General features: G+C 37.1%; 1 protein-coding gene across 1 annotated transcript in view; it reads left to right on the top strand.

Moving 5' to 3' along the window:
* The first annotated feature begins 15,998 nt into the window (after positions 1–15,998).
* KIF24 (kinesin family member 24) overlaps positions 15,999–25,054 on the top strand; it is a 46,563-nt gene continuing 37,507 nt past the window's right edge. Inside the window, exons 1-2 of the mRNA XM_090274300.1 lie at positions 15,999–16,640; positions 19,501–19,690. Of these exons, the coding sequence (XP_090130426.1) occupies positions 16,018–16,640; positions 19,501–19,690 (813 nt within the window). The 5' untranslated portion in view covers positions 15,999–16,017. The remainder of the gene's footprint in view (positions 16,641–19,500; positions 19,691–25,054) is intronic.

Below are 25,054 nucleotides of genomic sequence, written 5' to 3'. Positions count from 1 at the left end.
GAAGCAATATTTCTTGGCATTCAGAAGCTACTTTAGTCCTTGTATTTTCATACTACCTCTATAATAATAATTAGAGGAAATAATATGCTTTAACGTCTGCTACCTTTCCTATGTAGTCCTTTATTATCGAAAACAACATATTCATTTAAAACACATAATTAAGCTGTCCCTCCCTGCCTCTCCCCCCCCACCCCTCCACCGTCTTTCTTAGGCGCATCTCTGCTTTCTTTCTCCTAAGCTCCAAGGGCCCTTTTTTTTGCCTCTGTTACTTGCTTCCTGAGCCCATGCAGCCCAGCTGGTTCACGTCTTTCATGGCTCACTTCTACCTCTGTGAATTTCTAAATAAATGTTTCCTTGTGTTTGAAATAAATAAAAATAAAAATATAATTGAGTAAGTAGAGAGTGGAAAACAGTAAGATGTTTGAAAAGGCCTTTGAGGTTTAGCCTACCGAAGCTATGTTACCTTAGACAAGTTAATCATTTGTAGTCTCAGTTACCATATAAAATGAGGGTGTTAGACCTGATCATGGTTCTCAAATTCAAATGCCCATAGGACCATCTAATTAATGTAAACAAAGCTGATTGGTATACAGGAATCAGGAGCAGGGGATCATGGGCTATGGAATAGTATATGATCTTCTAAAGAGAGCAGCCTCAACTCAGTTTAGGTCTGTTGTTACTATTTTATTGTAGACCCAATGTGACTGTACCTTAAAAAAAATTTTTTTTAAATATTTTCTTTTTAGAGAGAGGTGAAGAGAGGGAGGGAAACATTAATATGCAAGGGAAACACTGCTGGGTTGCCTCTCACCTACCCCTAACTGGGGACGTGGCCCACAACCCAGGCTCATGCCCTTACTGGGAATTGAGCTGATGACCTTTTGGTTTTGGGGATGATGCTCAACCCACTGAGCCACACCAGTCAGGACTATATCTTTAATTTTTAAGGAAAGCAGAAAGTGGATATTTTTAATTGCTCCTGATTTTTAAATATTGTAACTAATTTTCAAAAACTGTAAATACTATGCAAGTTAAACTACCAGTTATGAAAGAATCCTTCATGGGCCGAATGTTACAGACTAGATTAGCTATAGACTTGATGCTCTCTACTGACCTGCTAGTGGTTTGTTTTTTCCCCCTTTATCTTATACAAATAAAATGTGGTACATACCAAAGAATATGTGTGAAACATTTGTAAGTTATACAGCATAAGACAAAATGAGTAAATACCCAAGACCTAGCACATAATCTCCCTATGTTTTCCTGTTCCCCATTTCCCTGTTCACCTCTCAGAGGTAAACATTATCCTACAATTTGTGTTTAGATACCTGGGTAATAGTCAGTACATTGGATTTGCTTGTTTTTGAGCCTTATAGACAGGTACATCATTTTCTGGAATTTTTCTCCTCATGATGTTTCTGAGATTTGATAAATTGTTTAGGGTAGCTGTTAATTTGTTCTATTACCATTATTGTTCAACATTCCATTATCTAAATATGCCAGATTTATTTATCTATTCTCCCGCCAATGGACATTCAGGTTTTTAAAAATTATAATATATGCTCCTGGGTTCACATTAGTTACTGAATTGTCTTCCCCTAAAAGTAGAAGACAAAACTCTTAGCAAAACTTCTTATCTACCCATGGGATTGCTCCAAACATATTCTTTAATATAAAATACTTTTTCCAGGTTATTGGCTATGTGCATATTTGTTTCACTAACACTTTGTTTTTCTCAGATTGACAAAAAATTTTAGACTGGTTTAAGAAATTTCTTTATTAGAGGATATTATTTAGGTCAGTAGAAAAAAAACTATGAAAAATAGTGTCATCATTTAACTTGTTTTCAAAGTGGATATTCTACAAAGTGGAAAATCTCCTTGGTTTCCATATATTATATAGTTTTAAAATAACGACATCATGTGATTTTATTTTATGGGAAATTCTAGAAAATACAACTCATCTAGAGTGACACAAGCAGGTCAGTGATTACCTGGGGTCAAGGGTGGAGGAGAGGGTTTACTGCCGAGGGGTATTAGGAACTTTTAGAGGTGATTGCCTTTATTTTGACTGATGTGGTTAAATATTTTTCAAGACTCATAGACCTATACACTTAAAATGGGTCTAGTTATTATATATAAATTATACCTCAGTAAAATTGAGTAAAAGAAAATCATTAAGACTCACGTACACATGACAAATTTGTGTTAAGTGTTGGTCTTGTATGGTAATCAGGCAACTATTACGATGAAGTAGAGAAAAGCACTTGTACAATTGTCGTTCATGAAACAGTTTTAAGTTAGTAGAAGCTTACACATAGTGTTAGTATATTTTGCAAGTGTAATACATCTACTTCAGTATCTCTAATCCCTTACCTTTTGATTCTGCTATACAGCTTTTCATCAAATATGGCATGTCCTTGAACAATGTTTTGTTATCACATTGGTGAGATACCAGAGGGACTTAACTCTTGTTTTTATCAATTAGCCTATAGTAAAATTGGTTTTGTTATACGTCATTTCGCTTAGTGTAGAGCACCTATCAACAACATTAAGTGAGGATTTACTGTAAAGAAACCATCTTTTGACAGTGTTAAAAGTCATTCATGTGGCACGTATATTTGTTTCTAATGAGGCAATACTCATATATGCCAGGCATAGTGATCCAGTTCTGAATAAGAGAACATGGCCCCATCCTTATGGAGTACTTTATAGTTTTCAAATTTGTTTTACATAAATATCTTACTGCATTCTTTGAGAGAAGAAAATGAAATTCAGAGAAACTAAGTGACTTTTGCCCAAGGTTACACAGTTAAATGAGAGTTATCTGATTCTAAGTTCAATTTCAGGCAGTTTTGGTGGGTAGTTACATAGTTTAGATAGATAAATTGAGCGTTTGAGGGAGCATGTTAAATTGTTGGATGTTTTCCACATCCTGGAATGTGAATAGACTTCCTTGATTGTGTATAAAGTTTCATATGTACTCCTTCCAGTTATTTTCTTTCTTGCCACCACGATAAGAAAGTTTGAATTTTTGCCAGCTGGATTTCTTCCAAGACTCTATTTCTGATTGTTACCCCAACAGCTGAAACCTAACAGTCTCTGGGTTCGTCGCAAAGGAGGACTCTGCATACATGTGACATTCATTGTGAGTGGGCCCTACGTGTAAAAACCTGCCCACCTGTCTCCCATTGGATTTTGCTGATTTGCAGGGCATTCTCCTGGTGGTGGCAGCTGTGAGATTCCATGCTGCCACACAGATCTGTAGGAGGCAGCCAGTCTGCTGAGCTGGGTAGTAGCAGGCCGGTTAGGTGAGGCTAGCAATTGGACTGTCTTTGCAGCTACTTCTGAAAGAGGCAGCATGGAATAGTGAAAAAAATATGGGACTAGCCATGAGAAGACCTAAGTTCTAATCTTAGAAATATCACTTGAGAGCTCTGTTATCATGGGCAACTCACTGCTTCATTTTGATCTTTCTCCTAAGTAAAATGGGTGTGTGTGTTATGTGCATTATGGATAAGTCTCAAATCATTGTGTTAGCTGAAAAAAGCCAGGTACAAAAGGGAGTATATGGTATAATTCTATTTATATTAAACTTTTAGAAAGTGCAAACTAATATAATGACAGAAAGCAGGTCAGTGGTCGCCTAGGTCCAAGGGCAGCAGGAAGGATGGATATAAAGAGTCATGAGGAATCTTTTGAGAGTGATATCTGTATTTTAATTGTGGTGGCAGTTTTATAGGTATACATAGCTGTCAAAGCTCATGTAATTGTACAGTATCATGCACCCCCCCCCCCAATGGGGATACTAAAGCTGTTTCAGAGCTTAATAAGAAAGAACATAGAAATAGGTTTGGATTATTCACCATAGGCACAGAAGGGGGAAAAAGCAGCACAGGTATATATTTGTAGGCTATGTATTTGCCCTCTTTGTTCTTGGCTACCCAGTGAAGTTAGAGCTAAGATAGGAGGAATGCTCAAATATACCAAATCAGCAATCTTCAACCTTGGTGTCTTAACTTTTCTTCCTTTACCCATTTGTCATTTTTATCTGAATCTTTATGAACTGGTAGTGGTAGAAGACATTTGAGATCAGACAAGTTTCTTAAAATATTTGAAATATTTAATTTATTACAAATTTTAGCCCTATATTCCACCTGTCTGATTATTCTGCTTCTTAGTGATTATTATATCCTATCACCTTTATATTGAGGCACTCCATTTACATCCTTATAGTCACTGTGTGACAAAAGTGTCTGTGATAAATTCTTTGCATTTAAGAAGGGGCACAAGAAATAAAATGGAAATGATACCCTCCAGCCCCCAGATTCTCATTTTGTATTCTATTAATGGTTGTAAATATCCCCAAATCCCTCCTTTTTAAAAAAATTCTCAGCAGAGGACTTTTTTTAAATTGCTTTTAGTGGGAGAGGAGGAGAGAGAGAGAAATATTGATGTGAAAGTAAAATATCCCATCAGCTGCCTGCTATACACACTGGGACTGGGGATCTGTACGCATCCAGACCAGGGCTCATACGCACCGTGACTGGGGATTGTATGCCACCTGGACCCGGGAACAAACCACAACCTAGGTATGTGCACTGAGCAGAATCAAACCTGCAACCTTTCAGTTATGGGACAACATGCCAACCAACTGAGCCACACAGGCCAGGGCCGGAGTCCTTTTTATTACGTCCTTACAGAAAACACAACTAATTGTTTGGAGTTGACACTGAAGTTGAAAATTGACCTAGAGAGAGACTATTCAGTAACTCAAATATGAAAGGAGTAGTGACCGTTCTGTATCGATAAGCTACCTGTGGCTGTAAAGAGCTGTTCCTGATCTACAAAGAGTAGAGAAGGGCCAGAGTCGTGCTCATTCTTTTCCTCTTTCCCTAATGCCCAAGCCCTCTCTGCTTTCTTTATCCTTTCTTGCTGGGAATGCATAACCTTTAGCTGGATGTGAGATAATGAGCAGCTACTTTTAGTTCCTTAGAGGAAAGCCAATTTTAGGTTTTGGCTAGGAAATGTATAAGTTGAAGGTGTCAAAGACTTAAAACAATTAAGTGGAATACATGAAATATATAAAAACCCATGAGTTAATAATGAATTTGAATCCCCTCCCAAAAAGCCCTAAAAGAGCTTATTGCACACCATCGAAAACAACTAGGGTACCACTACTACTCTGAAAATGGAAATTAAAAGGAAAGGATACCTTTATTATCTTCCTTCATGTATAAACTCTATTTTTGGAGAATCAAATAGCCTTAGTTTTTGACAGAAAGTTCTTTACAAGAAAATTCCACAAACAATGATAGATTCAGAAAATCACCATTTTGCAACCTTGAATAATTGTGGCAGGTTGCTATCAGTGGATGAAACCAGTGAATTGGCTGGTTGATGAACATACTTTACAATAAACGAGGAAATCAGGCTGCAATTTGCAGACATCTGTATGTATTTTGATATGATATATTATGAAGCACATGGTAACACCTGTGAATTATTTTTTACCTGAAATGTGGACCTTGATTCTAACATGGGGTTGCCATATTAAGCCAAAACAAAACAAGACACCAAGTTAAATTTGAATTTCCAATTAATAGTGAATAATATGTTTTTTGTATAAGTATGTCCCATACTTGGAACATAATTTGATTTCTACAACAAGTCAATTGAATAGAAAGGGGGAAAAATCAGGTATTGTTTTATAAAAAGAAAGACTTAGGAGACATAACAATCAAATCTGTACCTTGTCTGGATTCTGAGTTGAACAAAAATTTCTTTTTTGTAAAAAGATATTTTAAAAATATATATTTCAAAGTAGGTATGTAAAAAAATTTTAAGTCATTTTTGAGATAATTGGAGTAATTAGACTCTGGACTGAGGATAAGATACCAAAGAATTATTTTTAATATGAGTAGGTATAATAATGGCATTGTGATTATATGAGAAAATATCCATTTAAAAATGAATTTAAGGCCAGCATCATCCTAATTCCAAAAGCAGTTAAAGGCACTACAAAGAAAGAAAATTATGGGCCAGTATCCCTGATGAACATAGATGCTAACATCTTCAACAATATATTAGCAAACCAAATACAGCAATGCATCAAAAAGATAATACACCATGATCAAGTGGAATTTATTCTGGAATGCAAGGTTGGTATCACTCTCACAAGTCAATAAATATGATTCATCAGAAAAACCAAATGAAGGATTAAAACCACATGATCATATCAATAGATGCAGAAAAGCATTTGATAAAATCCAACACCCATTTATGATGAAAACTTTCAGCAAAGTAAGAATAGAGGGAACATACCTAGAGATAAGAAAGACCATATATGACAAACCCACTGCCAGCATCATACTCAATAGGCAAAAACTACAAGTGTTCCCCTTAAGATCGGGAACATGACAGGGATGTCTGCTTTCACCTCTCTTTTCAACGTAGTACAGGAAGTCGTAGCCACAGTAATCAGACAAGAAGAAAAAAGAAAAGCCATCCAAATTGGAAAGAAAGAAGTAAAACTGTTTATTTGCAGATGACATGATACAGTATATAGAGAACCCCAAAGATTCCATCAAGAAACTATGAGAACTGATAAACGAATTCAGCAAAGTAGCAGGATACAAAATTAATATCCAGAAATCAGTTGCATTTTTATATGACAATAACGAACTAACAGAAAGGGAAATTAAGAAAACAATTCTATTCACAGTTGCTTCAAAAATAATAAAATAGCCCTGACTGGTATGGCTTGGTGGATTGAGTGCTGGACTGTGAACCAATGGGTCGCTCATGCCTGGATTGCAGACCAGGTCCCCAGTTGGGGGCGCGCAAGAGGCAACCATACATTGACATTTCTCTTCCTCTCTTTCTCTCTCCCTTCGCCCACTCTCTAAAAATAAATAAGTAAAATCTTAAAAAAAAAAAAGAATAGAATACCTAGGAATAAACTTAACCAAGGAAATTATAAGACACTAAAGAAAGAAATTGAAGAAGATACAAATAAGTGGACGCACATACCGTGTTCATGGATAGGAAAAATTAACATCATTAAAATGTTTATAGTACCCATAGCAATCTGTAGATTCAATGCAATTCCAATTCAAGATTCCAATGACGTATTTCACAGAACTAGAACAAATATTTCAAAAATTCATATGGAACCACAGAAGGCTCACATAGCAACAGTGATCCTGAGAAAGAAGAACAAAGTTGGAGAAATTACACTACCTAATATCAAACTATACTGTAAGGCCATAGTAATCAAAACAACATGATATTGGCTTAAAAACAGACATAAATCAATGGAACAGAATAGACAGCCCAGAAATAAACCCACACCTTTATAGTCAATTAATATTCAACAGAGGAAGTGAGCACATAAAATGGGCTAAAGATAGTCTATTCAATAAATAGTGTTGGGAAAATTGGACAGGTGTGTGCAGAAAAACGAAACTAGACCACCTTCTTATACCACACACAAGAATAAATTCAAAGGGGACAACTGTAATTGAAAAACCCCCCAAAAAATAAAATAAAATAAAATAAATTCAAAAGTGATCAAAGGCTTCAATCTTGGACCCGAAACCATAAAAATTCTAGAAGAAAACATAGGGAAAAAAATCTCAGACACTGTTCATAGCAATTTTTTATTGGATATATCTCCCCAGGGAAGGGAAACAAAAGAAAAATAAACAAAGGGGACTATATCAAACTAAAAACTTTTTGCACAGCGAAGGGAATCATTAACAAAATAAAAAGACAATCCACAGAATGGGAGAACATATTTGTCGATACATCTGGTAAGGGGTTAATATCAAAAAAATTATAAAGTACTTATAAAACTCAACAACCCAGTTAAAAAATGAAGAAACCCAAAACACTAATTCTAAAGAACATAAGCACCTCTGTGTTCATTGCAGTGTTATTTACAGTTGTCAGGGTACAAGAGCAGCCCAAGTGTCCATCAATAGTTGAGTGATAAAACAACTATGGGACATTTACTCAATGGAATACTACTCAACCATAAAAAAGAAGAAAATTTTATCCTTTGCGAAGTATGGATGGACCTGAAAACTTTATGCTAAATGAAATAAGCCAGTCAGAGAAAGGCAGATATCACAAGATTTCATTCATATGTGGACTCTAATGAGTAAACTGAACTAACAAGGAAAATGGGATAGACTCGTAGATGGAAGGCAGATGACGGCTAGGGGCGGGTGGTTAGGGGTGGAGGGATTGAGCAAAAAGGAGAAAAGAATCATGGACATAGACAACAGTGTGGTGATTGCTGGGGGTAAGGGGGTATCAAGGGACTAAGTGGTAATGGAGAAAAGTACAATAAAGATTAAATAAATAAATAAAATGAAATCTGTGTTGAAGAAAAATAGAGTACATCTTGAAATTGAAAAAAAAACAAAAGTTATTTCTCATTTCTAGACATAGAACAGTGAGAGAAATAGTAAAATGTCCTTCTACAGACCTACCACATGTACCAGCAGCACCATCTCTAAGTGCAGAAGGTGAGATTTCTCTGGAAAGTTCCCTTTCAGTCTTTTAACCCTACTGCAGAATCATAGCTTTCAAGCACTAGTCTGGGAATCCTTTAGAGTCAGCACCAAGGACTGGGGGACGTGTGATGAACACTTTCCTAAATCTTGATATCAATAGGACCCGAAAGGCTATTAATTCCATCCATCCTTAATTTTAAAAAATGAATTTAAGAGATGAAATGAAATTAATTTGGGCTTTATTTTAAATGTTTTATTTATTTATTAGAGACATGGGAAGGGATTGAGAAAGAGGGAGGGAAATATCGACATGAGAGAGAAACATCGATTGGTTGCCTCTCACACACGCCCCAACTGTGGACCATTTGGGGCCAAACTTGCAACCCAGGCATGTACCCTGACTGGGAATCAAACCGGCAACCTTGTGCTTTGCGGTACGACACCCACCAACTAAACCACACTGGTCAGGGCTGGGATTTATTTTTAAATATTTCAGCAAAGAAAAGATAAAGGAAGCAAGTGTGGCAAATTTTTTAAATTGATTTTTTTTTTCTTTTTTTGAGAGAGACAGAGAGAAAAGAAAACATCGATCCACAGCTCCCTGCTGACTGGGGATTAAACCAACAACTCTGGCACATCAGGACAATGCGCCAGCCAACCAAACCACCCAGCAAGGGCAAGTTTGGCAAATTTTGATAATTGAAGAATCTAGGGGTGGATAGCTGGGGTTTATGGTACAATTTACTTCTGTGATGTTTGATATTTTTTATAATAAAAATATTTTTAAATGCTGTAGGTAGATCAGTGTAACTGCCATTTGCCAGCCACTTAGTAGGTGCTTTACAGAATCTGTCTGCTACATAGTTAATGCATATATAGAATATTTTAACATATCTAATCTTACTGTCAATACCTATGTTATTTTTCTAATTTTAAACTTGAAAAAGCTGAGACCCAGAGACATGAAATAATTTACCCATGTATCACATTTAGTTCTTGACAGAGCCTGACTGAATCCTGGATTTTGCCTTCTAGTCCAGTAACTTGTTGTACTAGTTACTACTAAACAACTCTTTGGTGGTCTACTGACATATTTTAAATAAAAATCTAACCTGACATCTTAAAATAGAAGAAAAGAAACCTTGTGAATGTTTTCCCCTCTATTCACTTCTGTATTTCTCCCTATAGAATAAGAATGTATTTGGTGGTAGTGGTAGTTTTAAGGGTCTATGTTTATTGAATGTCTATGATGTGTTACCCGAGTGCCTTAGTTATCTTCTATCCACTGATAAAGCTGACATGTCCACATTTTGTTAATATAGCTAACCTATTTCTAAGAAGAATGAAGGGGCCCCCTGCAATAAAACACATAGCTACAAAGGAAACATTGAATTAAAGTAACAGGATGCATTTATGGGTAGGTGTGTGGAGAAGGGTCATTATCCTGGTAAGCCTGCCCAAGGAGATCTAAAGCAAAAATCCTGGGGTACAGATAAAATAAAGTTTATTTGAGTGATACTTTGGAAACTTGAATCCAAATATACTTAAATATATTTGTATAAAAAGAAAACATTTAGTTTTATGTAGTTCTTTTTTTCTCCCTACCCTGTACCCCTTCCCCAGGGATACCTGTTGCTACTTGTAGATTATGACCTTTGTCTGGGCAACCACTATAATTTATAGTTTAGGTCAGTAGTCTCCAACCTTTTTGGCACCAGGGACCAGTTTTGTGGAAGACAGGTTTTCCACGGACCAGCATTGGGGGAGGGGGAGTGGCTTGCCACCAGATTCAGCTTAATAATTGTCACTTGCCACTCACTGATAGGGTTTTGATATGAGTCTGCAAGCAATTGATTTATTATGGTCTCTGTGCAGTCAAACCTCTCTGCTAGTGATAATCTGTATTTGCAGCCGCTCCCCAGCACTAGCATCACTGCCTCAGCTCCACCTCAGATCATCAGGCTTTAGATTCTTGTAAGGAGCACGCAACCTAGATCCCTCACTTATGCAGTTCTAGTAGGGTTCACACTCCTGTGAGAATCTAGTGCCACAGGGGCTCTGACAGGAGGCAGAGCTCAGGCGGTAATGTGAGTGATGGGTAGGGGCTGTAAATACAGATGAAGCTTTGCTCTCTTGCCCGCTGCTGACCTCCTGCTGTGCGACCCAGTTCCTAACAGGTCACAACCAATACTGGTCCATGGCTTGGGGTTTGGGAACTCCTTGTCTAGGTTATCCTGTTAACAGAACACCTTGGACTTTTTTGTTGTCCTGCCTAATTATCTGATCAGGCTTCTAGATATCCTTTGCTCCCATCCTCTTCTACCCACCAAAAAATAAGCCCAATCATAAATTAATTTTAAGATTTTAAAGAGTAATTTACATTGAAATGATCACTCTGTAATGACAACCAGTAACTAAACACTATCTTTAGGGGTTCACTCCAATAGGGTTTTGAAATAGCACTCTGGTTTAACCAGATTAAATAGTTTATTTGAAGCACCTAAGCTTAGTGCTTGCCGTAAAATAGAACTCAATAAATTTTAGCTTAATCATATCATCAAAATAGTATGACTGTGGACTATTTGCTGAAATAATGGGATTAGCCTTGTTATAGAAAATGTTTCTTTGAACTATATGAACTTTTCAGGGTGTTGTTGATAAAGACATTGTGTGTATTAGGCTCTTCTAGGTTGTAAGAACCCTAGTTGTCTTCTTTACTTTGGGTGCTGTGACTTGTAGAGAATTGGGAAACTAAAAGAAAATGGTTCCATAGCCATGCAAGTAGGCTTCATGGGATCTTCTAATTCTTAGTTGTCTTGGGTAAAAAGTAGAAATGGTGGAACTTTTTGTCCTTTGTCCTATCTAAGCAGATTCTATTCATTCAACAAATATTAGATGCATACCTATCTAACACAGTGCTAGGCTGAGTGGGATCACATTGTTTTTCTGTTTAAGAATTGACATCACAGTCAATTCATGTAAGGCAGAGCCACTTTATATGATCTCTGGAACAATGCTGGCAATAAATTTTAAAAAACAGATGAGTCTATAATAAATGCCTGATCAGTTTTACCATCTAAACGATAGGAGTTTAGAGAAGGAAACACACCTCCCTGGAGTAATTCATTTATTCAGCAAACATTATTTATGAATGTGGATTATTTTTAATGGCTATAACAAAAAGCATATGAAAATGCCTATGTTAAATAAAAAAGTAGACTGCAGTATAATTATGCATACAGTGTTATATACAATGTAAAAAAATTCATTTAATAAAAAGCTAGAGGAGAAAACACCAAAATAGTAACAAGAAGTTGTACCAGGTCATTTGGGGAGGTTGGGAGGGCGGGAGATAGATGAAATTAGAAATATATTTTTAAAATAAGTAATATAGTCACATAGTTTCAGTATTAAAGACAAGCAAACAGTTGTTCTAGGTCCTGCTCTGGGCAACAGAGATAGCAGTGAAATAGAAATAACAATAGGAAATGTAATCATAACCACCAGAATTTATTGGCATACAACAGTCTTCTTCCCATGCTTGACCTCCACCAACTAGTTCCCCTCTCCCCAAGACTAATATTACTTTTTTTTACATCCTGTCAAAGGTATTTTCTGCCTGATAAGCAAATATGTAGATCTATTATAGATAAGTGATCTCTTTTTCTTTAAAAAATGGTGCCTTTACTACACAACCTATTAACTTGCTTTAGTCCCTTAATATATTGGAAGCTTTTTGTTCAATAAAATACTGAGTATTTACTTATTCTTTGTAATTGTTTTGTAGCATCCATTTAATGGATTATTATAATTTATTTAACCAGTCCCTATTCCATTTCTTTGCTATTACATAAAGTGCTGTAGTTATACCCATGTCATTTTGTACTTGTATACAATATCCGTAGGCTAAGTTCCTAGAAGTGGAATTGCTGGATTAGTAAATTTGCATTTGTAATTTTGATAGATCTAGATCAGTATAGTACATTCATAATAACCTGGGGAACTTTTTCAGTTTACCCACAAAAACCTGGGAGGTTTTTTCTTTTTCTTTTCCCATGGATCTGCAATAGGGCTCTGGTAGCTATGATCAGCTAGACCTTTGTAAAATGGAATGTGGTACGAAGAAGCCTATCTAATTTTAAAACAAAAGAGCATAGGTTAAATATAAGGCTCAGAAAGTCACTATCATGACAATTTATGAAGAAACATGCCATCGGATGTTTTAAATCGTTATGTCCAGATTACTGCTATCTCTGGCATTTCCCCCCACCCCATATTACAGGATATCTAAGTCGTCGGCAGCCGTCCGTCTCGAGAGACGATGGTGTAGCTTCTTAAGTGTCTATCTGCACCGCCGAGAATGGCTGTGCAGTCCAACTCGGGAGTGACACGGCATCTGTCTCCTCCCGTGTTGAATTGACATCTTGCGATGACGCTGGAGTGTCCTCTCCAGTGGAGCTGAAGCTACAGAGCCTGGGCAGGGTGATATGGAGGGTCTGCTGTTGCCCATGCAGCAGACCCCCCCTCTCTTCGCAGCTGAAGGATCCAAGGGAAAGACGGAGTCGATACAGCTTGGCTTCAGGTGCGCCGCAGGAGTTGCCGGTGTTGACTACAACGTCAAACCGCCTTAGGGACTCCGGCTCCGGATTTTCTGTCGGGGTTTACTCCCTTAGCCTTTCCCCAGAAGAGGTATGCCGCAAGGCAGCGGAGGTTTTTTGGAGTCAGAGTTTTCCTTCTCTGATGTACCCTGACTGGAAGATCGAACCAGCGACACTTAGCTCGCAGGCCGACGCTCAATCCACTGAGCTAAACCAGCCAGGGCAAGGATATCTAAGTAATGCAATATGAATATGTTAGTCTTGCAGGTACTTATTAAGGGATGCAATAGAAACCATGATTATCAGAATTAGATTGGGAAATGTTTGGTATGTCACCGAGGTAATGGATGTGTGAAATACAGGATATTGTACAGCCTGTGGAAATTAAGAAGACTGCATACCACTTAATCTGTTCCCCTGGGTTAGACTGAGACAAGTGGGAAATATAACTACTTAGAAATAACTTAAAGCACAACAAAACATTGAAGCCTTTTTCTGTTTTAGGTTCTGAGCTAGGTAGTAAAGATAATAACCAGAAATAACAATCACAGCAGTAATTACTACCAATAATTATTGGGTACTAAGTATGTGCTGCACACTGTGCTGAGAGTTTTACAAGTATTTTCTCATTGAGTACTAATCCTAGGAATTGTGGAGACTGTTACATTCCCATTTATAGTTGAGAAAAATGAGTTTCAGAGGCATTAAATAAGCAGCTTCCTGAAAGACACACATTTATCAACTTCATAGGATTGTTTGGAGGTTAACAAATAAAGTACTTAGAACAGTGCCTGGTATATAATAAATGCTCAGTACATACTACCAGCTATTATTATTACTGAAGTATAGAAGGAATACCAGTTATTCCTTGCAAGGGCATGCTTTACTGAAGAAAAATATAGATAGATTTTTTACTGGAAAAGACAGGTATTCCAGGTAGAAGAAACAGAAGGGACTGATGGCCTGTTTTAACTACGGCATTAGGATGTTTGGTAGTAAAATGGTAGAAGAGGCTGAGAGATGAAAGAAGGTTTTATGGAGGTGAGTGGTAGCTGTAGAGCTATCTTGAAAGGATGAGCCTAACTCATTTTAGTAGGCAGAGGGAGTTAGAAACACTTCAGGCAAAGATGCAGCATCTAAAAAGTTGTAGGCCCTGACTGGTGTGGCTTGGTTGGGTGTCATCAGGCAAAGCAAAATGTTTGCCCATTTGACTCCAGGTCAGGGCACATGCCTGGGTTGCAGGTTTGGTCCCGGCTGGGGCACATAGGAGGGGCAACTGATCAATGTCTCTCTCTCATGTTCGTGTTTCTCTCCATCTCTTTCTCCCTCACTTCCCCTCTCTAAAAATAAATAAATAAATAAAATCTTTTAAAAAAACTCATAGAAGGGGTGTTGCAGTTATCCACTACTGTGTAAGCCAAAGCTTGGTGGCTTAAAACAATTACTCTTTTATTTGCTTACATAGTTCCGTTCTCACCTGGAGTCACTCATGTGCCTGCAGTCATCTGGTGGCACCACATGGGCTAAATAGTCTAAAATGGCTTCTCTCATACATCTTGCTTTGATGTTGGCTGCAGGCTGGGCAGCAGAAGAGTTCCAAGAGAACAGAAGCTGCCAGGACTCTTGAGACAGGCATAAAAGTCACACAGTGTTGTTCCTCCCACATTCTCTTGGCTAAAACAAGTCACAAGCCCAGCAATGGAAGGAGACATAAATTTCATCTCTTGATGAAAAGATCAGCAAAGAATTTGTGGCTTTTTTTACCCCTATCTGCCACAAAAGGGAAAGGTCAGGATGAGTTTAGGATGTGTTACTGAGCTAGCTCCTTTGGCCTTTTCAATAGCCTAAGTACCATTTCCTCTGAAGTTAATTATGCAAGGTCCTTTAATCATCATTATAACTCAGCCCTGACTCCTCTATTTCTCCTAGAATGAAAACAAAATGTAAATTAAAATGAAAAACAGAAAAGTTTTACCAAGAACTAATCAAATTTTGCAAACTGAATTAAAAAAATTTTTTTTAAAGAAAATGTGACTTACTTGCTTTTGAATATTCTCATGAACTTGAACTTAACAGTGGTATGGACTCTTCAGGGTCATGACTTTAATAATAGACCAGAATTATGTTATTACCATATAATTTGTTAGTATTTAATTAAATACTTGGCATATTAAGCATTTTAATGTGCAGTTATTTAAAATCTTGACCATAGTATTAATTTCCTAGGTGAACTCTTTTATTTATATTCTGTACAGGTAGACTTTTTAGAATAATCTGAAATTGTGAATCAGTAGATTCCAAATTAATGATGTCTAACTTTTACAAGTACTCAGCAGATACAAATGTGATTTTCTCAGAGTTATATTAGTTTATAATCCTCTGTGGTTTGCTATTTAATTCTGCTTTCCATTCTAAAAGAGTTCTTAGCCTTTGTTCATTAATCATGGAAACAGTTGTGCAACATGCCTTGACGTTAACTTGAACATCTAAAATTAGTCCTGCTACAATCAGTGGTTGAGAGCAATGTTTCAGTAGTTTGTGGCATGTGTTAAGTAGGCATTGCAAGGTTGGAAAGCACTCGGTAGAAATAAGTAAGTGACTTGTGTTAAGTGTGTGTGCCTGTAGCTATGTATATATACAATTGGAAGTCTCTTTTTATTAAGCAGATGAGTAAACTATATCTGTTACTACAAATGCATCATAAGCATCTTTGTGCACTATGCTGTTTAATCATTTCAGAAGAAAAACGTATTTATTGGAAACTTGGTATACTAGAATGGATTTTTCTGCATGTTTTGTGGTTTTCATTTTTGAAAAGAATAATTGTATTATATATACTGGGTTATAAATGACAGACTTTTTTTCTTCTTCAGAGTTTACAGAAACCTGTTCACAAAAATGACATCCTGGTTGTATGAATGTCTTTGTGAAGCTGAACTTTCCCAGTATTATCCTCATTTTACTGCCCTTGGCCTTCAGAAAATAGATGAATTAGCAAAGGTTACAATGAAGGACTACTCCAAATTGGGAGTCCATGACATGAACGACCGCAAACGTCTTTTCCAACTCATCAAAATCATTAAGATTATGCAGGAAGAAGATAAAGCAGTCAGTTGCCCAGAGCATCCTCTTCAGACAAGCAGCCTATACAGCAAGCCTCGGGAACCCAGATCTGGACCTCGCAGACAACTGCATTTTGATTCTCTGACTGACAGCAAAGACAGAACTACCAGCAACTATGGGATTGAAATATGCAATTTGTCAGATTTTCCTGCAAATGAACAGAAGTCTAGTTACCTAAAAGTGCTGGAGCACATGCTACCAGATCATTCCCAGTACCAAACAAAAACAAGAATTCTGAGTGCCATAGCTGCTGCTTCCTATGGGCAAACAGAAACTAATTCTTCACTCTTTTCATCAAATCGCCTCTCTCCAATACTGGGAGATGGTGATATTCCCATTATTCAAAGAGTCTCTCATGTTTCAGGGTATAACTATGGAATCCCTCATTCTGCTATCAGGTAATAATTTATTTTTAATTAATTAATTAATTAATTAATTATTTTTTGAGGGGAGGGTAGATTTAAGCAAGGGCAGGCCTCTTCATGACCAGAGGAGTGCAACCTACTCCTCACTTACAGAAAATGATAGCAGCTTCTGCATTGATAATAGAAATACCTTGATAAGGGAAAATTAATGCAAAATTAGGACTTTCCAGATGCATGAAAGATAATATTGTTCATGTACATCAAGCAGCTGCTACTTGCCCTGGTCTGCTATTATTCCTATAGCAGACCTATTTCTATTATTTATTATAGTAAAACATGATACATCTAATGCATCCATGAAAGTAAAACAATTAACTAGCCTTAGGCAGTGGGGAGAAAAATTACACAATCCGCAGGATATGTTTTTGGATATCGAATTTACTTCCACCAACCAGGAGACATAAAGCTTAGTTAAAAACAGATAGCATGTAGTTGAATTAAGTAGGTCTTTGGAGAAGTTAATTTACCTGCACATATTGAAACATCGTCCTGATTTTGAGTACCTTCTACAATTCCAGCTAGCCCTGGAAGAACAGATGATTTTGGTGATTGCACAGAGTAAGACACTATTGATGGAGTTTAGGGTTTGAGAATCAGGGTGACAATAAATTATTTTCAAGTTATAATTTTAAATAAGGTCCCTGAGGAGTGAAATATCAAGTAATACTTAATACTAACATTGGTATTATAGAAAAAAATTAAATAACGCATATTGCTTGTTTTGTTTAAAAGTTTAAGGTGGTGAGTTATAGAGAAACAGAATAATGTCATGAGCCACATTTTCTTTCTCTCTTTTTTAAGGCTATTATCCATACCTTAAAACACAATATTTACATCTGGTCTTATATTGGCTAAGGTTTCAGAGGATCCCATAACCAACCAGTTCTTTTATTTAAAAAAAAATAGAAGACCCGGTTTTAAAGATAAAAGTAACTTTAGTAATTTGAAATACATCAGTGAATTTTTATAGTGTTCCCGAAAACTTTTGCAGTGGTTGGTTTAACAGAGCACAGAACATACAGTACTGTTGTCTTTCAGTTGTGAAAGGACTAGTCTCATGATCAACAAAGCCAGGATTATTGCTGTCCTATTGGTGAAAGAACAAATATTTTCTTGACTGTTACAGTCCTTCATTGAACAACACATAAAAATCTAAATTGGGTGCTGGCCAGTATGACTCGGTTGGAGAATTGTCCCATAGACCGAAAGGTCTACTTTTAATGATTGTCAAAATTTTGTCACACTTTACTGAAAAATGGTATGTTTTTAAAAGTCTGCTATATGTTGGTTAAAAGACAAAATATGCTTTAAAAGCCTTGAGTAATCCTTTATACATTATATTAGAAATTTATTTGCCACTTTTTACCAATTTAGATCCTGTCAAAAAGTAATTTTCTAGCCAGCTGTAGGGCTCATAAAATTGAAATTGATATGAAACAATTATATAGTGAGATATCCTATTTAAAATATATGATAACAGAAGACAATTTGACTGGTGGACATACCATGCAATATATAGATTGTGTCATAGAAATGTCCACTTGAAATCTATATGATCTTATTAACCACTGTCACCCAAATAAATTTAAGTTAAAAAATAATAAAATATAAAGGCTTTTTACGGGCTGTTAGTCAAATTCTAAAGTGTAAAAAGTGTAAAGGAAAGGATAATTTGTCTTGCTAAGACATTCTTAGGATATACACCAGAGGCATTGATTCTTGTAAAACTCCTACTTTCAAGAATTCTATTTTCTTGTTACGTAGATTAAAGGAATTTATAGGTAAGTGGTCAGTTTTTACATATATGGTGTTCATATATACCACCATTAGGTTTAGCAAGTAAAGCTGATAAATTTTGTATTCCTGACCCAAGAGCTATTTGCCTTAAATATTCTGAATGCTAAGATTGATGAGTTCACTGAAGTCAGAGTCAGAGAAGAAATTCATCTGAATAGAAGGATGAATTAGTGGTGGATAGAACCAGTCATAAAATTGTCCTAGGAAGAAGAAATGTTGAATTGTGTTCTAACAAATAAATACATATCAGCGTGGGAAAAAAATGGAAGTACAAGAATAAGACAAAAGCAGAATATATCTGGGAAGAACAGGGGAAAAGTACATTGAAACCTCCCACATACTTCAAGGTATTTAGTAAATTCAGGTAGGATTAAAGTAGAAATTACATTAAATGATCAAGAAAACTATCCCTGGCTGGGTAGCTCAGTTGGTTGGAGCATTGTCCCAATATGCCTGGTTAGGGCACATACAAGAATAATCAATGAGTGCATGAATAAGTGGAACAACAAATAGGTGTTTCTCTCTCACTGTCTCTCTCTGAAATCAATAAATACAAATTTTTTAATATTTTTAAAAATAAATGTACAAGAATGATTGGACTGAAAGGAAGCAAGGGTTTGGGTCTTATAAAGACCTTGGAGGGATGGTAGCAGCATATTGCATTAGATTTTGAAGATTGATTAGCCTGAGTTGGGGATGTAAAGGAAGAGCATCAATTATACATTATTAGAAGCCTTTTGAAGGACCACATCTGGAAGCCAAACACATATTTTAGAGCTAAAACAAACTCTTAAGGTTTGGGGTGATTTTTGTTTGTTTGTTTTGGTCAGGATTTTTTATTTTTATTTTTTGGAGTGAAATAGGGATAGAGAGAAGTAATCAGGATTTAGCTAATAACTTCTCAGTGTCAAAACTTTAATATGCAACGTATGTATATCTCACCTAATTTATAACAAAATGTACTGATACTTTGATATCTTAAGTAGCCTTATTCTATTATTAAAATAAAGGCCCACTTATTAACATACTGTATCAGACAGAACACCTCAGACAAAGAGAATCCTTGGACTGAGATGGAGAAAATCAGAGTTTGTGTTCGAAAACGCCCTCTGGGCATGAGGGAGGTACGTCGTGGAGAAATTAATATTATTACTGTAGAAGACAAAGAAACTCTACTTGTTCATGAGAAGAAAGAAGCAGTTGACCTCACACAGTATATTCTGCAGGTATGATGCTTTCCTTTTGTGTTTGGAACTAATATTATTAAATATGTGAAAGTTTTGCTTTTTGTTTGAGTGGCAACATACAGATTCTTAAATCCAGTTTCTGGCTTGGGTGTTGGCTCATCTCTGATGTAACATTGCATTAAATCATTGATACCCTGGACCTTTATTTTTTAAATAAAATTGGGGGATACAAAAACATAATTTCTCCGCTCAAGTGCAGTAAGGTTATATTATACATGCTTTATGTGAATTTAATTATACATATTCAGCAAAAAGAAGGGGAATGAGAGGATAAAAGGAATTTAAATAATGAATTGGTGATAGACAGGACTAGTCGCTGAGCACATGCCCCTAAATGACTATGAGATGGTCAGACATTCTCAATACTCACCTCTCTCTCACTGTGTGATCTTCTCACTGTTGAGTGAGAGTCTGGAGTTTAATAATGGAGGATATATTTTTGAGCAACAAAGCTCCAGCTTGCCAGCCAACTGCTTATTTTGATTCTCAACTGTCTTTGAGTTTAGACTTAATTTGGTGGAAATCATGTTCTTTGAGCAGGTCACTTTGTCCAGGGTAGATTGCAGTAGGTGAATATAATCCAGGGATATAATTTTACATCTAACATGCAAGGGTTTAAATAAAACACTAGTTGCTCAGACACATAAAAAATGTACACTCCCTGCCAGAATAAATCATGAAGAGTCCAAGGAGAAAGGATGTGGTATTGAAAGGAATTTATTCTAAACTGATAACTCTTCAGTCTCATAGGGAAGCAGCAAACCACATAGATGATAGATAATGTAATTTAGGTACTCCTAAAATTGTGACGCAATTGTGAATAATCTAAAGCCAGGGGGATAATCCACCAGAAGTTAAAATTTGGGAATTAAAGAGTTTCTCTTACTCTGAATCTGCCTCTCTAGAATATTCATATTATATCCCTCCCCTCCTCTCTTCCCTCCTCCTCCCCTCCCCTCCTCTCTTCCCTCCTCCTCCCCTCCCCTCCTCTCTTCCCTCCTCCTCCCCTCCCCTCCTCTTCTCTCTCTGTCCCTGTCTCTCTCTCTCTCTGTCTCTCTGTCGCCTCAAAATTCAGTGATTGGTAGAAAAAAATATAGTGAGTAATCTGGCGTGCTAGCATTTCACCTTAGCCAGCTGAGATCTTACTGTACTAGAACAAGTCTTTTAACACTGAAGTCAAATTTTTAACACTCCCTCCACCCTTTTACACCTGCATTGTTCTTCTTCTTTGGTTACCAAAATTGGGTTTAAAAGTAACATTCAAAATAGTCCACTGAGTCTTTTTATGGGCACTAAATTACTAGGCCACTGTATAACTAACCCAATCACTTTAACAGCCTTATTGATTGCTGATCAATGCACAGTCTGTTAGGTCTAGGTGGGAGGTATTTATTTTGAAGATGGTTCAAATGAACAATTAGTTGTAATAGCTACTTACAGCGATAGTAATAGCCCTATCCAATCACCATCTACCCAAGATTGCCTTAATGATGCTTCTGTCACAATAATTCCCTCAAGGAGGCATCATTTTGTCTTTTGTGTTTTTCCATTATCCCAAAACACAATAACCTTACTTCTTTGTTATTATCATTGATCAATATTTATTGAATACCCATAGTTTCCGTAGCACTTTCTTGGCTGTTTGAACTTTGGACCTTTGCTCTCATAGATCAAAGTCCTTACCTATCAATGCTATAATATAAAACTGATAGGAGGGTTCTCCCACACTCCCACCTTTTCTTCCTTTCTTACATAGAGAGAAGAGGTTTATAGGAAACAAATATTAATCCTAGATTCTTTGGGTTTTATTTTTAAGCCTATTTATGTTTGTGTTCATTTAAATATTCTATCTTGTCAAACCTTCTTTTGTCACTTAGTATATGTGATCATATACATGTTATGCTACTTACCATTGAATTTTATATTATTGTAATAAATGAAAAAACAAAGAAACAAACCTGTATATGTTTCATTTCAATTTCTTGGAAAAAAATTAGAGAAAAAAGAGTACTGAAAAATAGCAAAAGTCAACAGTGGCCAGAGCACTTAAGATCTTGCTTCCTAACAGTGTCATCAGTTTGGCTAAAATAAACTCTTCTTTAAAATATATATTTTATTGATTATGCTATTAAATTTGTCCAATTTTTTCCCCTTTGTCCCCCTCCGCCCATTCCCCTCATTCCCTCCAGCAATACCCCCCTTTAGTTCATGTCCATGGGTCAAGCATATAAGTTCTTTGGCTACTCCATTTCCTACACTGTTCTTAACATCCCCCTGTCTATTTTGTACCTACCAATATGTACTTCTTAATCCCTGCACCCTTACCCTCACTCTCCTCCTTCCCCCTCCCAGCTGATAACCCTCGAAATCAGCTCCATATCTATGATTCTTTTCCTGTTCTGCTTGTTTGCTTAGTTTTTTTAAAGAATATTTTATTGATTATGTTGTTAGAGTAGTCACAATTTTTTTCCCTTTGCTCCCCTCTGCCCAGTACCCCGCTTCCCTCTAGCAATCCCACCCCCCTTAACTCATGTCCATGGTTCATGCATATAAGTTCTTTGGCTTCACCCTTTCCTATATTTTTCTTAACTTCCCCCTGTCTATTTTGTACCAATCAAGTATGCTTCTTAATCCCTGCACCATTTCCCCATTTCTCCCTCTTCCCCCTCCCAGTTGATAACCCTCCAAATGATCCCCATACCTATGATTCTGTTCCTATTCTGGTTTGCTTAGTTGGATTTTGTTTTTATTTTTTAGATTCAGTTGTTGATAGCTGTGAGTTTGTTGTCATTTTAATGTTCATAATTTTTATCTTATTTTTCCTAAGTAAGTCCTTTTAACATTTCATATAATAAGGGCTTGGTGATGATGAACTCCTTTCGCTTTACCTTGTCTGGGAAGCACTTTATCTGTCCTTCCATTCCAAATGATAGCTTTGCTGGATAGAGTAATGTAGGTTGTAGGTCCTTGCTTTTCATCACATTGAATACTTCTTGCCAGTTTCTTCTTGCCTGCAAAGTTTCTTTTGAGAAATCAGCTGACAGTCTTCTAGGTACCCATTATAGGTAACTCTCTGCTTTTCTTTTGCTCCTTTTAAGATTCTCTCTTTATCTTGAACCCTGGGCTTTTAATTATGATGTGTCTTGGTGTGGTCCTCCTTGAATCTAACTTGTTTGGGACTCTGTGCTTCCTGGAGTTGTATGTCTATTTCCTTCGCCAAATTAAGGAAGTTTTCCTTCATTATTTTTTCATGTAAGCTTTCAATTTCTTGCTCTTCCTCTTCTCCTTCTGGCACCCCTATGATTTGGATGTTGGTATGTTTAAAGTTGTCCCAGAGGTTCCTAAGCCTCTCCTCATTTTTTTCAATTTTTGTTTCCTCATTCTGTACGGGTTGACTGTTTTTTCTTCCTTATGTTCCAAATCATTGATTTGAACCTTGGTTTCCTTTCCTTCACCATTGATTTTGTGTGGATTTTCCTTTGTTTCGTTTAGCATAGACTTCACTACTTCCTTTATGTTTCTGCCATACTTAAGCATACTGTCAAGCCTGTGAGCATCTTTATCACCAGTGTTTTGCACTCTAATCTGTTAGGTTGGCTATCTCCTCTTCGCTTAGTTCTCCCACTGGAACCTTGATCTGTTTCGTCTTTTGGACCATTCTTCTCTGTCTCCTCATCTTGACAGGCTTCTGTGTTTGTTTGCCTCTGTGTCTTAGGTAGAGCTGTTGCACCTGTTAAATTGTAAAGGGTGGAGCCTTTGATATTCGTCAGTACAGGACAACCCATTTCATGATGTTGTGGCACTGTGTGGAGGAGAGGGGTCTGAGGGAACAATACCACTTGCTCAGCACTCACCCCTTTTCCAGGAACTTCTCCCACTTCTGTATGGGCCTGGCACCCCTCTAGTTGTTGCCCTGGCATTTGTTCCCAGGGTGGGTGGGTCTGTGGATGTTCTAGGACCGTGGAGCCCTTTAGACAAGTGGACTCTGCTGAGAGACCAGCAGCTTCTTCCTCCGCCCCAACCCCCTCTGGTTTGCACAGTCAGAAGCAATGAGGCTTTATTTTCCCTGGTGCTGGAACCATGAGCTGTGCAGTCTGGTCTCGTGTTGGGAGCACTCCCCACGTGTCCCTCCCCACTTTTTAAAATGTGTGACTGCGCTTTCCGCTGGCCTGCTGCTACCACCTGCACACCGCGTCCTCTCTGCCCTGGCCCTGCCCCCGCCCCTCCAACCTGTCTGGATGAGTATTTTTTCTTTATATCTTTATATCTTTAGTTTGTTGGACTTCCATACAGCTTGATTATCTGGAACTTTTGGTTGTCTCTAGTTTTTAGGTAGTTGTATTTTTTCTTCGTTGTGGAGATGCAGTGTGTTCATCTTGGCCGGAAGTCTGCTTCGTTTGTTTTTTAGATTCAGTTGTTGATAGTTGTGAATTTGTTGCCATTTTAATGTTCAGAGTTTTGATCTTTTTCTTAAATACCATATTTTTCACACTATAAGACGCACCTGACCATAAGATGGACGTAGGTTTAAAGGAGGAAAACAAGAAAAAAAATATTCTGAACCAAATGGTGTACTATCATTGTGGTCATTAACAAATGAGGAGAGACTTTAAGGTTCAAGTACTCTTCTAGTTTTCTGGGAATCCCAGGAACTCATCGCTAGTGTCAGAATTTATGAAGCTCAGTTGCTTACAATCACTGACATTACTTTTTTCGCTATCTTCATACTGACCAGATACCCTGAGATTCAGCAGTAAAGTGGGACATTAAACATCCCCAGGGGTTTCGCATGGGCCCACCACTTCCTCTTCTAACAGCTGTTTCCACTGCTGACAGGTCAGGTAATAGACATCACATTCTGTGACACAATATTTGCTCCATAAGATGCACAGACAGTTTCCCCCCACTTCTGGGGCGGGGGGTGCATCTTATGGAGCAAAAAATACAGTAAATCCCTTTAAAATTTCCTGTAATAATGGCTTGGTGATGATGAGTTTTAGTTTTACCTTGTTTGGGAAGCATTTTATCTGCCCTTCCATTCTAAATGATAGCATAGTTGAATAGAATAATCTAGGTTATAGGTCTTTGCTTTTCATCAATTTGAATACTTCTTGCCAGTCCCTTCTTGCAGAGTTTCTTTTGAGAAATCAACTGACAGTCTTATGGGAACTCCTTTGTAGGTAACTCTCTTTTTTACTTTTGCTGCTTTTAATTCTCTTTCTCTTTAACCTTTGGTATTTTAATTATCATGTGTCTTGGTGTGTTCCTCTTTGGGTCCAACTTGTTTGGGACTCTCTGTGCTTCCTGTTCTTGTATGTCTATTTCCTTCACCAAATCAAGGAA

This window comes from Furipterus horrens, unplaced genomic scaffold (genome assembly GCF_987537825.1).
Source record: "Furipterus horrens unplaced genomic scaffold, mFurHor1.1.pri manual_scaffold_4, whole genome shotgun sequence".
Taxonomy (NCBI): domain Eukaryota; kingdom Metazoa; phylum Chordata; class Mammalia; order Chiroptera; family Furipteridae; genus Furipterus; species Furipterus horrens.
The sequence above is the reverse complement of the archived record's forward strand: the minus strand, read 5'-3'. Positions and strand labels throughout refer to the sequence as shown.